This window comes from Benincasa hispida, chromosome 6, assembly GCF_027475165.1.
Source record: "Benincasa hispida cultivar pf3 chromosome 6, pf3_genome.v1.1, whole genome shotgun sequence".
NCBI lineage: Eukaryota > Viridiplantae > Streptophyta > Magnoliopsida > Cucurbitales > Cucurbitaceae > Benincasa > Benincasa hispida.
In genome coordinates, this window is record NC_143483.1 from 34,018,164 (window position 1) to 34,034,996 (window position 16,833).

The 16,833-nt window shown below is 33.4% G+C and overlaps 1 protein-coding gene across 1 annotated transcript; it reads left to right on the forward strand.

Annotated features, from left to right (window-relative positions):
• Positions 1-1,548: 1,548 nt before the first annotated feature.
• Positions 1,549-16,403, forward strand: LOC120079615 (CemA-like proton extrusion protein-like protein). Its single transcript, XM_039033861.2, has 7 exons — positions 1,549-2,514; positions 3,981-4,066; positions 4,765-4,938; positions 12,717-12,831; positions 14,549-14,646; positions 15,558-15,693; positions 16,174-16,403. Exons 1-7 carry the CDS (start codon positions 1,900-1,902, stop codon positions 16,240-16,242), a joined length of 1,293 nt encoding a protein of 430 aa, XP_038889789.1. The 5' UTR covers positions 1,549-1,899; the 3' UTR covers positions 16,243-16,403.
• Positions 16,404-16,833: the final 430 nt, after the last annotated feature.

Genomic DNA, 16,833 nt, shown 5'->3' on the forward strand with positions numbered 1-16,833 from the left:
ATAGTAATATCAAACTGGGTCAAATTAATCTTATCTGATTCAAATAAAACCACATGGCATTACCGAAATTTGTCTTCAACTTCAATTCATATGTCCATTTCTAATTGGACCCCAATTTAATTATTTAAAATTTCGTCATTAATTTAGTAAATGACGTGACAACTTGTGATTGGTCCAAAATTTCTCATTCAAATATTTTATTTTTTGTTTGTTTGTTTTTATTTTTTGTTTGTTTGTTTTTTTAATTTATGCTTTTTTTTATCCCAAATTATCAACTACAGTTTTTATATTTTTTCAAAGAAACACTTAAAATTTGAGCAAAATTCTATACATAAAAACAAGTTTATAGAATTTTGAAATTTTCATTTTCATATTTTTGTAGTTTTCAAATTTTGGTTGTTTTCTTTTAAAACTTTATTACAAAGTAAAGAACAAAACATAAAAATTCATGGGTAGAAGCATAGCTTTAATTTTCAAAATTAAAAAATCAAATATCAAATAGTTTAAGTGAGGCCATAAAAATGAACACGTGAGAGAGATATTTATAGGTATAATTTAAAAAAATAAAAAACAAAAAAAAATGGTTATTAAATAGGACCTTAAAGATTAAAATAAATATTTGGTAAAAGATTATTTTTTACCCTGAACTTATAAGGTTATATCAATTTGGACTACAAACTTTTAACTTCATCAATTTTGACCCTAAACTTATAAAAGTTTTTGTAATTTTACTTTTAAACTTCAAAAAGTGTTTGCAATTTTATCTCTCCAATAAATTTTGAACTTTCTTCTTATGCTTTTATTGTATTATAAGTCAAAATTGATAAAATTGACACCATTTTCATCTATTGCTTTCTATGGTTTGATGTCTATATTTTAAGAGTATTTTAAAAAATAAAGCCAAAATTTAAAAACTAAAAAAAGTGGTTTTTAAAAACTTGTTTATATGAAAGCCAAAATTTGAAAATTAAAAAATAAAAACTTTTTTTTATGCAATTAAAAATAAAAGATTTAAATCATATTTTAGTCCATGAACTTTAAATCTTGTTCTATTTTGATCTTTAAACTTTTAAAATTGTTTATTTTAGTCCATACTATTGAAATCATGTTAACCCTTCAGCAGAAATGTGAATGAGCTTGTATTTTGGATGATTATGCTTTAGATGTATTGAGTAAGATAAAGTTGAACTAAAATGACAAGAATCAACATGCCAAAATATTAAAGGACCAAAATTTTGAACTAAAAATGTCTTTCAAATTCCTTCACTTTGCCGTCTTATTCAAAATTAAAATTCTAGATTTTTTAGTATAACTAACTTATTTGGTAGCCTAGTCATAAAAAATTACAAAATCACCTCAACAAAATCTTAATATAGCAAAAACCAAATTAAATATATTTTTTTTAAAAGTTTGAGGACTAAAACGGATAATAGATAAAATAAAACAATATTCAAAATTCAGAAACTAAAATAATATTTAATTTAAGAAAAAAAACACATTTTTTTTTTTTTTTTAATTTTTTAAAAGGAGTCTCAATTTGTGTTATCCAGGAAGGAGAGTGTTAATGACGTAATTGTGGAATTATCCGTAGATGTAGCGACGTGTACACTACCGTTATCCTCACACTCTCCATTCTCCACAGCTTCACTCGCTCCAACCCCATTCACGAGAAGGAAGAACTTTCCATTTTCTTCCTTTCTTTTTGTTTTTTCTTCTCTTTCAGCAATGCAGAGTTGAATTCCTTTTTTGATTTCATTCAATTCTTGCTAATTTGTTTATGCATCGTCAATAACATGAGATATATAGATTACAACAATTTTTTTGTTTCATCTCTCTGATTTCTTCTGAACTAGCTTGCATTAATCGTATTGGAAACCCGAAAAATGTGGGTTTATCCACATGTTCTTGATGAGCACTTCAATGCTATTACGCCACCAGTTAATCTTTCTTGACTGCACCAAGGTATCTTGTGTTTTCAATTTTCCTTCCTGCAAGTCATTCCATAAATTTGCTGTGTTGGGTCGTAAGGGAAACGGGTTTAATCGGCATGTTCTTAATGCTAAGAAGAATGGTTATTCGAGGAAAAGGAGTTGGTGGCAGAAGTTTTTCTTTGATGATGATGGAAATTGGCTGGGTTTGAAGGATGATGGTATGTTGGAGGATGAGTTGGAGAGTGTTGCGAGTGATGAAGATTTGTCTGATGATGAAAAATTTGAGGCGTGGAAGAAGAGAGCTGAGGCTATTATAGAGTTGAAGGAAGCACAGGAAGATGTGAGGAATGAGCAAGGGCAGAGGTGGACTGATTGGCTTTATGATGACACAAATCATGGTCGAACTTCATGGAGTCAAGATTGGGATAATGGTATTGGGGAATTGAATGAGGAATCGTCGGATGCTAGTGATTTAGTTCCTGAGAAGGGATTTGTTGAGTCAGTTAGAGATTTGGTTCTTGGGAAGGAAGAGGATGACATGCTCTATGAAGACCGTGTATTCCAGTATGCCTCCTTGAATTCGGTAAGCTCATGTATGCAATGTGGTATAACCTTAATTGAACATAGTATTCATATCATTCACAACCAACTTAGTTTACTACTTTATTTAGATTTTGTTCTATATTAACTCATGCCATACTTCTGTCTGATATCGTTAAGAGTTCAGTTGTTAATATTATTTGGGAAACGTGATATCAACCTACTCAATCTAAGCTTCGGAAATATCTTCAAAGATTTAAATACTGCCCTGCATGGATAGCCATAAAACAAAACCCTTTTGTCTTGGCTCATTTATTTGGGCATCACCGTCTTCTTTGGCTTTGGAATATGTTAAACTGATGAATTTCCTTTACTGTATTGTAGAATATGTAATTTGGGTTCACATCTACTCCACATAGTTCATTTAATTGGCCTTGCCATCACCATAAAGTTTTCAGCATCCTAATTGGCATAATTTGGGTCTGTAACAACTTAAATTTATGTTATGGAAGATGTTAGGTTTCTCCTTCACCTGCACACAGTAAACTCGACAATACAAGAATTCTGAGAAAATACAGGGTAAGGCTGCCCTGATCTTATATATAGGATAGTGCTGGTTCCCTTTTCCCTCATGTGACCTATGTCTATCACCTAGTTACCTTCCCTCATGGCTCTCACTTCCCAGATAACAATTTACCTAAGGTCCAGAGGTGGAGGTTAGACAAATGGCGCTCAATAATCCCAAAATCTCCACGAGAAAAGTATACGTAAGATCTTTACCAATCTTTATTTTAGATAATATCATGGGAAAAAGCCTCTTTGGCTAGTGCTTTCCTGGATTGTACTCCATTTCTATTAAAAATAATGATTCTATAGCTTACTTTTGGATGCTGCCCCAATAATAGAGTTGGGTTCATGGGCTGAGATGGGGACAAGATAAACAGTTTGATCCGAGTTTTGGCCAAGACAAAATCAGGTGGTCTAGTTGGAGTTAGAATACCATTGGAGTGCTTGTTTTTTGACACCATCCTGCCCTTGATGAAGACCACCGACCAATCTACAAAGCCTTGAAATCCAGCCACTACATCACCTCCATGTAGCATACTGGCATACAAATCATTTGCTATTTAAACAAAAAAAAAAAAAAAAAAAAGAAAAAAAAAATGAAACAACTCGTCTCATTTCTCTTTCACTCTCCATATAAACTTTCTTAGACATGATAATTTAAGGAAGGCTGGAATATTTGTAAAGAATGCATCAGTTTTCTGCTAGATATACTTTAAATAGGAGACATGTTTTGCCCTTTTACAGTGTGTTCAAACCTTCTTTTACAATATGTTCAAAACTTTTTGAAAACTTTAGTTTCTCACGGAGCAGTGATCATACATTTGCATCTGATGGATTCCTTTCAAATATAGCACTGAACAGGGAACTGCCTTGATCTTTGAAATAATTGGTTTTGACAATGAAACCTCCTATTCTAAGCTATTTTCACTTTCATCTTTGCAGGCAAAGTTTCTCACAGCTTTAATAATTATACCCTGGGCATTGGATTTCGTGGTTCATGATTACGTTCTCATGCCCTTTCTTGATAGGTAATAGATGAGTAGCTTTACATTATGATGTGTCCTCCCTAAAAATAAGAGATGTTATCAAATGATGCCTAAACTTTTTATGTCACTTCATTACATGATGAAAATGGTGTCTTTATAGCATGTGGCCGTAGGCAAACAATGCACTTGATGACTGATGAGCTTGAGCACAGTACCACATGCCCAAATATTCTTCTGAATCCTTCTGTACGTATATATGCATATAGAAGAGTGCTTTTGAATCAAAATTTTGTTTCTTGTTTTGGAAAAAAAAAGAAAAAGAAAAAAGAATTGTGCTTCTTTTGAAGCTGCTATTTAAAAATTACAGTGGATTATTCATTGCTATAGTTGAAATTGAAAGACATGTTGTTCCAAATGATTTTTTTTATTATTTATTATTTTTTATTATTAATTATGATATATTTCCATCATAATGTAGACAAGACATATAAAATTTTAAATAATTGTATTAGGAAGAAAGGAAAAATAGGACTATAGCTATGCTCGATGCATTTAATTTGTTATTTTAGATTCTTTAACAGTTTGTAGATAATTGATCTTGTAGAAGTTTCTATCGGTGGGTTTTTGAGTTCACGTTGAACTCATTTTTAAAGATTCCCTTTGGTAATGGTTCTCAATCTTTGATAACCAATCTCTAAATTATCGTTGTCAACTTCTGTTATGTTCCTACATTCTAACAGGTATGTCAAGAAAGTGCCACTGGCAGCCGAGATGCTCGATGTGAGAAGAAACCAGAAGCTCGAGATGGTTGAGGAACTAAAAATTGAGAAAGAAAGATTCAAACTTGAGATGGAAATTGGAAAGTCTCCTCCTCTTTCTGATGAAGAGCTATGGTGGGAATTACGGCATAGAGCGTAAGTTTGCATCATAACTTTTGTTTTCTTTGGAGGAGAAATAAAATTTGTTAATGAGAATGAAATACCAAATATTGATTCTAGAAAGAAGTTAAACATGCTAATCCTTTTATGTTTTTGTTATGATTTTGGCATGTCTGAGAGAATAATTCATTACAAAAATGTGTTAGACCAGAAGCCTAAGATTCGATTGCTGTTTATTGATCTATGAGGTTCCTTGGTCATAACCCCTCGGAGCATCCTGGTGTAAGACAAAATCAGGGAGAAATCTTGAATCAAAATCAAGGAGAAATCTTGAATCAATCTTTATTTAAATAATACCTCAATTATAACCCAGGGACCTCTAGTTAAAGGCTACTAATCAGTCTTTTAATCCATGGAAAGCATGCTTTACCAGGATGAAGACAATTGAAACACTTATGGTAAAATAAAAGAAAACTTGCTGTAAAATAATGGCTTGCTAAAGTAACTACACAGTAACAACATAAAAACAGGGGAAAACAGGGGAAATGAAACAGAAGCTAAACAAAAGCTATACAACAGTAGTATACAATAATCCATCCCTGTACTACATCACATCTCGTTTTAGGATCCTGTCGTTGGTAAGATTTGCAAGAGGCTTGCCTCTTGAAAAAGAGCTTCTCTCGAAAGGGGGAAGACTTACCCTCATTAAGTTGGTTTTAAGTGGCTCCTTACTTTCTGTCTCTATTTAGAGTCCTCAGCTCGGTGAGTAAGGCAATTGAGAAGATAATGAGGGATTTCTTATGGGAGGGCATTGAAGAGGGAGGCAGGTTGCACGTTTGCATTGGGAGGTCGTTTCTAGGCCGTTGGACTAGGGGGGTTAGGCATTGGTAATGTGAGAGTGAGAAACACGACCCTGTTGGTTAAATGGCTCTAGTGATTCTATCATGAAGCCGACACTTTATGGCACAAGGTTGTCGCTAGTAAGTATGGGCTTTGCTCCTTTAATTGGACCATTGATGGGGTTAAAGGCACCTCCAAAAACCCATGGAAAGATATCTCAGCGGATTTCTCTTTGCTTTCTCAGTTTATTCTTAATATGGGAGGGGATACCTATTTTTGGAAGGATAAGTAGCTGGGGATCAATCCCTCTGGGCCTGTCCTCTCCTAGGAATTTGTAAGACCTTGTATCTTGAATACTTATGCAAGGAAGAGCAATAGGATAATTGCACAAGAATAGTTTGTTAATTGTCAGATGAAACACGCGTATTAGGGAAGGGTTGGAGGTCTTATTAGGGTTTTCAGGGTCAGTTTGGGGCGTGGAGAATTTGTTGTTTGGTTGGGTTTGGCCAAGGAGAGTCCCAGGTCTCTTGAATAGCTGGCTCTTTTGAGTGAAATCAAATCATTATATCTTGTTGCTTTGTCATTGTGTTTGGTTTCTGTGTTGAATTGCAGGGACATTGTTAGATACCTTGCATAAACATTCAACGGTGTCAATCCTTCCTCAGTCAGAATCTCCACCTTCTCCCTTTCCTTCTTCTTCTTTGGGTTTCTTTCGCCATTGATCAATAGCGAAACAACGGATGTCTTGGATCTTTTAACTTTGTTGGGAGAATTTCATTTTAGGTCCAAGAGGGGGATGTTCATCTTTAGTCTCCTTGTCCTTCAAAAGCCTTTTCTTGCAACTCTTTCTTCGGTTGCCTGACCAATACCTCCCATACTAATGCCTCTATCTTTTCCTTGGTGTGGAAGATAAAAATCTCCAAGAAGGTGAAGTTCTTTATGTGAGTTTTGCATGGACAGGGTGACACTTTAGATCAAATCTTGGCGAGAGGTCCTCCTTGGTTAGGCCCCATCGTTGTACTCTAAGTTGTGGACCTTGATCATATCCTCTGGAGTTGTGTTTTTGCTTGGGCTATTTGGTGTGGTTTCTTCAAGGCTTTTAGCTGTTGCTTTGTTCGTGGAGTCATTTGAGGAGTTGTTCTTCCATTTGCCCTTTCTTGAGAAAGGATTGATTTTGTAGTAGGTTGGGGTGTGTGCTATTCAATAAAATTTTCAAGGGGAGGGAGAGCTCTAGTAATGGTGTTTGGCGTTTTTGTTTGTTTCTTTGTTTCTCTAGGCCTCAGTGTTTAGACATTTTTGTAATTACTAGTTAGGTCTTATTTTAACTTGATTGGAGTCCCTTCTCATAGTTGGCTCCCTTTTTGTGGGCCTTTTTCCTTTTGTAAGCTCGTGAATGTTGGAACAACTTGTAATTTTTGGGTTGAGGCGTGTTGACGTTGTCCTTAGAGAAGATGTGCCCCACTTGTATTAAGTAATTCAACACTCCACTCTTAGGATACAACACCCGTCAAGAATGCTTGTGTGTAACTAAGCGATCTTACGAACGTCTTTGGACTTGTAGCTCACAAAATCTTTTGAAATCGTATATAGAAATCAGAGTATTTATCTGTCTCTCAGAAATTTGTATCATTTTATGGAAGGAAGAAGATGATTAAAAAGCCTTAACCACCTCTACGTAATGTTAAAGACTCTTAAACTGAAAGGAAATTGACTTTTTCTCACACTTAAAGTTTTTTAAATAAAATACAATTAAATAATTAGGATAAAAATAAAATACAATAAAATATAAAAATCAATTAAATTATCGATTAATCCGTCACATAATTTATGATTTTCAAAATATATCAAATTCTTCCTTGAAAGGAAACAACAAGATGTGAACATTTTACTATGCAATAGGTGTAGGTACCTTTCGGGTTTGAACCTCCACTTAGTGAAAATAACTATCCATTTGAGGAGCCATAGTGAACATAGTCTTGAACTAGGTCATTTAAATCAAACTTCCACTTACCCCACACATAACCCAAGCCAATTTAGAAGTTCTAGTCTGTTTTGCTCTTTAGACGGTCATGCGCACATATCCCATTTTCATGAGTGTTCTAAAGGAGTAGCCCAACTCCCTATTGTAGCTACCTCACTACAACACCCACATAGGTGAAACCTCCAAGGGTTGTTTGTGACCAACACCGCATAATGCATGCCTTGGTTTCATTTAGAGCTTTACTCTTCCTAATCGTCACCTTATGAGCATTACCACCTTAGGAATGGGACAAAAATTGTTTTACTTACCAGTGCTCTCATATGCACACTCCAATTTCATAACCTCTTTTATGGGATCTCCAATCTTTGAGGTTGGGTGTCCATTATGTTGACTACATTATGGACTTTAGTCTTTTTAGATTTAGCAAAATCTAGGAGAGATCACACCATGAGATAATAACTGCTTAATAGAATTATGTCTAATTCTGATATGCCTACATTATGGACTTTAGTCTTTTTAGATTTAGCAAAATCTAGGAGAGATCACACCATGAGATAATAACTGCTTAATAGAATTATGTCTAATTCTGATATGCCTACGTTTCCCATTATATATATTATTACCAGTCCTAGCTAAAGTAGCTTGACTATCAAAGTCTAAAGGCACATGATTAGCAGTTAAGAAAATAGGAATATCAGACATTAGACATCTTATCCATTTTTCCTCTTACTAGTTAAATCTAAGGCAATAAACTTAGCTTCCACGGTGGATCTAGATATTAATGTTTTTTTTAGTAGATTTCCAAGATAGAGCACCACCCCCCAAAGTAAAAACATACCCACTAATTGCTTTAGTTTTATCAGATTCAGCTATCCAATTAGCATGACTAAAACCTTATGTGAAGGAAATCTACTATAACAAATAGTGAGATTAGATGTGCCCTTAAGATATCTACACAATCTTTCAATTGCACACCAATAATATTCATTTGGGTTACAAGTATATCTACTTAATCGATTCACAACATATACAATGTCAGGGCCTTGTGCAATTAGCAAGATACATTAGTGAATCAATTATTTAAGAATATTTATGATGTGAAATTGGATCCAAAGAGAGAAACAAGACTCAAATCAGAATAGCCAACCTTTTCCAAAAAATGTTGATACATAATGTGATTAAGTCAACAAAAATTCATTATCCCTTCTAATCAATTTAACCCTTAAAATAACATTAGTAGGACCCAAATCTTTCATATCAAAATCATTCGATAAAAATCATTATTAATTTTCATGTTAGTACCAAAGATAAGGATGTCATCCAGATACAAGCATAAAAATAACACATGCATTTTTCACCATTTTAGTATATTTATATATAGATATCACTATCAAATTTTTCATGTCATTGTTTAGAGACCTACATTAAATAGTAAAGGGACAACCAGTTTACACACTTTATTTTTCTGGCCTGATTTTATAAACTTTTCAAATTGTTCCATGTAAATCTCTTCTTCTAATTCTTGTTCCATGTAAATCTTTTCTTCTAATTCGCGTCGTCCATCCGGTGAATTTCTAAGGATAGAAGCAATGACAATTAAAACTCTAATAGTGGTCATTCTAGCGATGGGAGAGTCCGTATAAAAAAAGTCCACTCCTTCCTTTTGACTAAATCCTTTTGCAACTAATCTAGCTTTGAATTTATATAGAGCCATCAATTTTAAGTTTTTTCCTAAATATCCATTTACACCCATTGGCTTTGCAGCCACGTAGAAGTTTGGTCAAAACCCAAGTATTTGAATCAATAGATTTTATTGCATTTGAGAGTGTTTTGGGGTCATTTCAACTAAATATATGTAACGTCCCAAAACTTTTATTGATTCTATTTCTTTTACTCTTTCTTGGTTCTAATTGTTATAAATTAGGAGATATTTCTTTATTACTAGAACCTTCTTCAATTTGTTTATTCCAATTTTTTTCATAGGAAAAACATTAAAAAAAAAATTGGCATCACGAGATTCAATAATAGTATTCTTTGTATAGCCAGCAACATCAGAATTTAGAACTAAAAACTATATGTAGTGCTATTAAAAAAATATCCAACAAATATACAATCAATAGTTTTAGGACCTTATTTTTTCTATTTATTAAAAGACATATTAACTTTAGTCAAGCACCCCACACTTTAAATTTTAAGTTAGGGATTTTATTTTTCCATATTTCACAAGGAGTTTTATCAATTTTTTTTTGTAAAGAACTCTATTCAAAATTAAACAGGTAGAATATAAAGCTTCAACCCAAAAATTAGTAGACATTCCAGGACTTAACAACATAACATTTATCATATTTAATAAGGCACACCATTTGATTAAGGTGCATAAGTGGAGTAACTTGATGAATTAAGCCATGCATACTATAAAACTCATTCATCAACAATACTCTCCACTAAGGGTGTTCAAATGACCTGACAACCTGAACAATCCGGACTATCCAACCTAAATTGTAAGGGTTGAGTTGGGTTAGTTTTAATTTTGGGTTAGGTTGGGTTGAATTTTTTTATGTTTTTTTGGGTTGGGTTGGGTTCAAGTTATACTTTTAAAAATTCAGATTGACCCAATCCAACCCGAGTTTATAATATTATTAAAAATATATATATTATAACTTATAAATATTATAACCCACATATATTTTTATGATGTTTGTAATAGATATCTTGGATTTTGATATTTAACATTTGAGTTTTATGAAATTTTAATTATTAGTATGTGTTGTAAACTAATTTAAGTATTTTAAGTTAATAAAAAATGTAATAGAAAAGAAACGAAAAAGAATAAATAACCCAACCCGACAACTAATTTAAGTATTTTATTAAATTTAGTTAATAAAAACTAAATTTAACTTGGTATTACTAATATAATACCCGTTCGATGGAGAATGGAGTCGGCCTGGCCTGCAGTCACCACATTTGCTTGTGGCTTTGATGTATTTGGCTTGGAAGTTCTACCTTTACGCGCAATCCCTTGCCAGATAATTCGTCTTGCCACAAACCCAATAGAGAGGAGAACCCAATTTTTTTTAGGTGAGAACGAGTGCATTATAAATCGGTCTACTACAAAGGGGAGAGAATGTTCTCTTCATACCAGAAGTAAAGAGAAGTTGTGTGCTAAGAATTGTTGCCCTCTCGCAAACTCTCATGATGTGATCACTGTAATTCCACATGAGAAGGATGGAACCTGCAAACATCCCAGCACGAAGCAATTTCATGTTCAAGGCCCATTTTTCTCCATCATATACCTGAGAATTGAAAAAGGATTTCAGAGTCTCCTCGGAATTGGCCATTCTGGAAAAGAGAAAATTCTTCATCTTGTTCACCGAACTCGAAGCGTCAGCCATTTTTGCATGCACTACAGAGAGTGATGAGGACCCAATTTTTTCTGATTATCCTTTGGTTTGTTATTGTTTTGCTGGTTTTTATTTGGACTATTTTTCTTGAAATTTTTTTGGCTTAGGTTTATAAGCTTTTTCTACCAATAGAGCCTTGGCCTGACTATTAGAAGCAGATCCCTCTTTCAAGTTTTCACGATGCTTGTCTTCAATTCTTAATGAAATGACTAATTCATTGTAAGAAAAATCCTCAGGTTTTTGTTTTAGTGAAAATTTGACCAAGGGGGGGTAATTTTAAGGAGGCAGACCACTAATACAACATTGTCTAGAACAATTCCCTTCATTTTCAAATCAAAGATAAGGTTTTCAAATTCATGAATTTGGGTCATAGACGGACTTATCATCTACCATTTTGAAATCAAGCCATTTTTCTAATGCACTCAGAATATTTTCATGACATAAAGTATCTTTTTCTTCTAGACCTTTATAATAGTAGTTTTAGTTGGCATGTTTGGGCTAAAACGGCTGCCTTCACTAAGATTGTTGGAAAACTCTACAATCAAACAGTGAATAAAAAGACAAATTCTAAAGCCAAACAATTAAACACCAAAAATTCAATAAGAAATTAAGAGTTTGGAAAAGCCTGTTTAGGTTGAGTCGCGTTGACACTGTCCTTAAAGAAGACGTGCCCTCACTTGCACAGTAATTCGTCACTCCACTTCTAGGATACAACATCCTTCAAGAATGCTTGCGTGCAACTAAGTGATCTTTCAAATTTCTTTGGACTTGTAGCTCACAGAACCTTTTGAAATCGTATATAGAAATTAGAGTATTTTTCTGTCTCTCAGAAAACTATATTTTTTACGGAAGGAAGAAGAAGACGATTACAAAGTCTTAACCACGTAAGGTTAAAAACTCCTTAAAAAAGGGAAGGAAAATCGACTTTTTCTCACCCCTTAAAGTTTTTAAAATTAAATAGAATTAAATAATTAGGATAAAAATAAAATACAATTAAATAATTAGGATAAGAATAAAATACAATGAAATATGAAAATCAATTAAATTATCCAGTGTATGCATTCATTTTTTTTCTTAATGAAAGTCAAGTATTTCATTAGAAAAAAATGATTGGATGAGGTTTCCTTTCGCCCGCTATTTTAGTTTTGAGATAAGGCTGTGTAAAGCTTTCTTTTTGCTGTTTTATGGAGCATTTGGCTTGAGAGAAAATAGGAGAATGTTTAGGTGGTCAGAATAGAGAGAGAATTGGTATCTTGCTAGATCTAATGCCTCCCTTTGGCTTTCCATTTTGTTTACCTTTTTGCACATGAAAATAATCAGCATGTCTTTGCACACTGTGGTCTTTTGCAACTAAAATTTGGGTCTCATATGGTAATAATTGCATGTGCTGCTTTGTTGTACTTGTAGCTTTTGGTTGAGGTTACACACATAATAAGAAAACCACTTCTGCATTCATACGTCTTGTGTATGCACATAAATAATTGTGTGTATTAGTTTAGGTAAGTGGTTTCTGTAAACACGCTATTCCATTTGATATGAAGAACTCTCTACAATTTTCTTTTTTTCTAGTTTATTTCATGTTGCTTCAACAGGTTAACATTGAGAGATGAGTGGAGATTAGAGAACCGTAAAGCATTTGCCAACATATGGTCAGACATGGTATTTGGGATCTCATTATTCATTCTTTTGTACTTCAACCAAAGTAAAGTAAGTTATTACCTGCCCTTTCCCTCTCTGACTTTTATCAGTGAAATTGAGATGTTGCAATACAGTTTCCCCTTATCATCATAACATTATTCTCCAATCACCATAAAAATCATGAATGCTCAAGATGTTTGAGTGAAGTAATTCATTAAACACTATCTGAAAGTTGAGAGTGAATTTAGAAAATTTCAGGAAAAAAAATGCTTCAGAAATCATTCTATCTTCATTCTTCTTGGAAACCCCCCCTTGATTCACCCATTGTAATAAATGAAATTTGATTACCTACTCCCCCCCTTTTAATTATTCTCTCACCTTAATACTATTAGTACTTCTCCCTTAATTTTCCAATTGGATAAATGAACAAAATGTACTACTGCCATCAATTTTATTTATTTATTTATTAGAAACAAATTTCATTGATATATGAAAGTTACCAAAGATGGGCAAAAGTCCAAATCAAAGGAGTTACAAAAGATTTCTCCAATAGGTCAAAAGATAGTACATTGAAGTTTACTGCCATCTTTAATTGGAACTTTACTGGAATACATTGAAGTTCCACCATTTTCATACTTTGATCAATTGAGAATCCTTCTTCTGTTTACTTCCTACCTCCTTAGAATTTAACTCTCTTGATTAGTTCCAAATGACTTTGCATCTTCCATCGTATTCAGATACCCTCGAGTATATGATACACAACTGGGTAGAAACATCAGAGATTATTCATAAACATTCAAGGAAAGTTTCATACAACCCAAACATTCGAGAGGTTTGGACTTTCCCTACCCAAAACAAAGAAAATAAGATAGTTTTTCCTATACATAACTAAACTAGTTTACTTAAATACTAATCCATATACCATACACAACATAACTCCTAATAACTGTCCAGACCCAACATGAGAGAAACCAACTCGTTGGCATAACTCCGCTATCCTCATTCAACTTCCTTCATGATTGATGTTTTTTCCTTCTTTTTGAATAAATAAAACGGATAGATGGTGTTGTAGGAGGTGTATCAGTATAACCTTTGAAAAACTTGAAATTGAGTGGACTTCGCAGCAGATCCACAGAAAACTTCTTCCAAACCCCCGACTTTTTTGCACACTGATTAAAATATTTCGTGCAAGCATGACCTTTCCGTTCATACCTTTCTGGAAAACTACAAAAGTTTCTTCTAACCACAAGCCCTCCTTTGGACAAACAAAAAGGAGGTCTCCTTTTTTTCTCAACGATAATCACATCTCCCGGGATCATTACCCAATCAAACAAAAAAAGGAGCTTGTTTTCCATTTTACAATGACTAAAACCCATGGAGTCTCTTTAACTTATTAATCCTTGTAGTTGAGAAGTGAAAAGAGTGAGTTTATGTTCGGAAATGATTTTGATTATAGATCAGCTAATAATAGCAATTTCATTGGGATTGAGCATTGCCGAAATATGTCACAATACCCACATAAACTCTGTTAAAATATAACATTGACACTGACGATAGGAGTGGACTGTGAGGCAAAGTTACGCTTGTGGGACAAAACTATGTTTGAAGTCTAAGCATCTCGACTCTTATGATGTTTTAAATAGTCTCTGAATGGCTCGCAACTATTCTAGCTAAACATTCGCTATACGTTATTTTTTTAATTTTAAAATTTTTGCTTGTACTATATTGTTAATTATCTAATATGTTCTACAGCTTATCAGTTCTTTTTCATCCCTGGATTTTGCAGGTAGCTTTGCTGAAATTTACGGGTTATAAAATAATAAGTAATATATCAGATACTGGGAAGGCATTTTTAATTATACTAATTACAGATATTTTTTTAGGGTAACTATTCGGTCTTTACTATTGTTCTACCAATTCTTTCCATATATTATCTTGATTCTAAAATCTAAATTTACTATTCGTTTTTTGCCAGGCATGATAATGTATATTACTGATAACCTAGATTACTGCATAGAGAGAGAGCTTGATAACGTATTTGCTGATCTTATGATCCAGTCTATTGTCTTGACCAGATATTGGCCTCCTTGACCTATAGAAACATAGATTTTACTGAGATATGTAATGCTTGTAGAATTGGCCTCCTTGACCGTTAATTAGAAGAGCCAGGATAATTGAGAGGAACTGCACATTAGGTAGATCAGCGTAGTTAACAATAGGAATCATTTGCTATTATTATTATTATTATTTTTTTTTTTAAAAAAAAACAAAAACAAAAAAAAAACAAAAACCCCAAGGGACTGGGTTATTATGACAGCTTTCCAATTTCTAATAACCACAGAAAAACCATGACGATAAGAGAAATCTTTATGATTTGAACTCCACCAAACGGCCAAATGCTGTAGACTATTGACTAAGGAATCCTCGGAATGCCATTTTGTCCTTGAACAATCTAAGATTACTCTCCTTCCAAATTAGCCAAAGGGTGGTTCTCATCTAACTGCAGACAATCGAAGCGCCTTAGCCTCCCTTAAACCTCAAGCCAAAAAGAAAATCCTTTAGCCAATCTTCTACTCTCTTGTGTCTTTCATGAGCTAACCTCCACTCTTTTTAAGGGATCATGAATTATCATATTCATAGCATGCAAATGTCAGCTGGCATGTTGATATTATGTTATCTGTAGGTCGTGTATCTATTTACCCCAATATCTTGTATAGTTCGCTTATGGATTTTGTTCACTGCATATACTAACTGTCTATTCAATTAGAGTGCTATTAAACTATTTATGCTGGCAGGTATCATTCTGAGTCCGGTTGGCAGACTTTGTTAGAGATAATTGTTGAACACTATGGCCTTGAGGTTGATCAATCTGTAATAACCATCTTTATATGCCTGGTTCCAGTTATCATGGATGCATGCGTGAAACTTTGGGTATGTTCCACAAATATTTTTCCAGTACCTCTATTATTTTCCATATTCCAACCTGCATTAGGGTTATGGCATGTGACCAACATGAACATAGCTCAGTGGTGAATTGCATATACTTTATGATGTAACCTAAAGGATAAAAGAAAAGAAATCTCCAATAATAATATCAAAATCTTTACTATGAATTCAAGGTTATCTATACAGGAAGACAATTTCTCTATCTAGAGTATTGAAAAGCAAACTAATCATAGTCCTTGCGCTAATTAATTTAAGAAACTAATCCTAATCCTAATAAACGAAGGAAACTAGTCTTAATCCCTAATCAATTGAGGATTTAACCAAGGTAGCCGTAATACCATAATCCTATTACATCAGTTTGCTCATGTATAGGATGAAAAGTGTATTGAGTAATGTGTGAAGTTTTCTGATCACATCTTTACTTTTTTTCTTCCTTATTTATTTATTTATTTTTCCATTCAACAGCTGTTTAAATTTCTGCCAAGATTATCACCAAGAGTGGCGAATTTATTCCAGGAAATGAAGCGCCATTAGTTGTTTACCCATTCAATTTTGGAAATTTGGGCTCATGGTCATTTGAGAGTACGGTATAATTGTATGAACAATGTAGTTTTCCCTTCTCTTCTATAATAACCTGTGTATACTTGAGAGTATTTGCAGCAATAAATTTTTCTGATGAAGACCAGAGTTCATGAGATTCTCGCAGCATATTGAGTTGCACCTCCTCTTCGCGTTATGGCTATAATTTAATTCTTCATCGCAGGTAAGTTATAAAATCGACCTGAAAATTTTCAAACTTTCTTTTTCTTCAATTTATGTTGGAGGCTTCTTGCAAAATGAAAATAAAATGATTTGAATGTAATGCGTTGTAATCCCACGTTTGAATTGAGAACTTTCGGCCTGGTTTATAACCTCTATTACATTCCTTTCCCATCGTTTTCAACTCAATCCTATTTCTCACTGTTTTTACGCTTCACGATTTCATTCAATACTGGGTTTAACATTTTATCGTAATCCTGATTATAGTCCAGCCTCCAAATTCAAGTCAAACTTTGAATATTAAAACTTATAAGAACTTTTTTCTTTTGGAATTTTACTATGCATTAAAACAACTTAATAACTCTT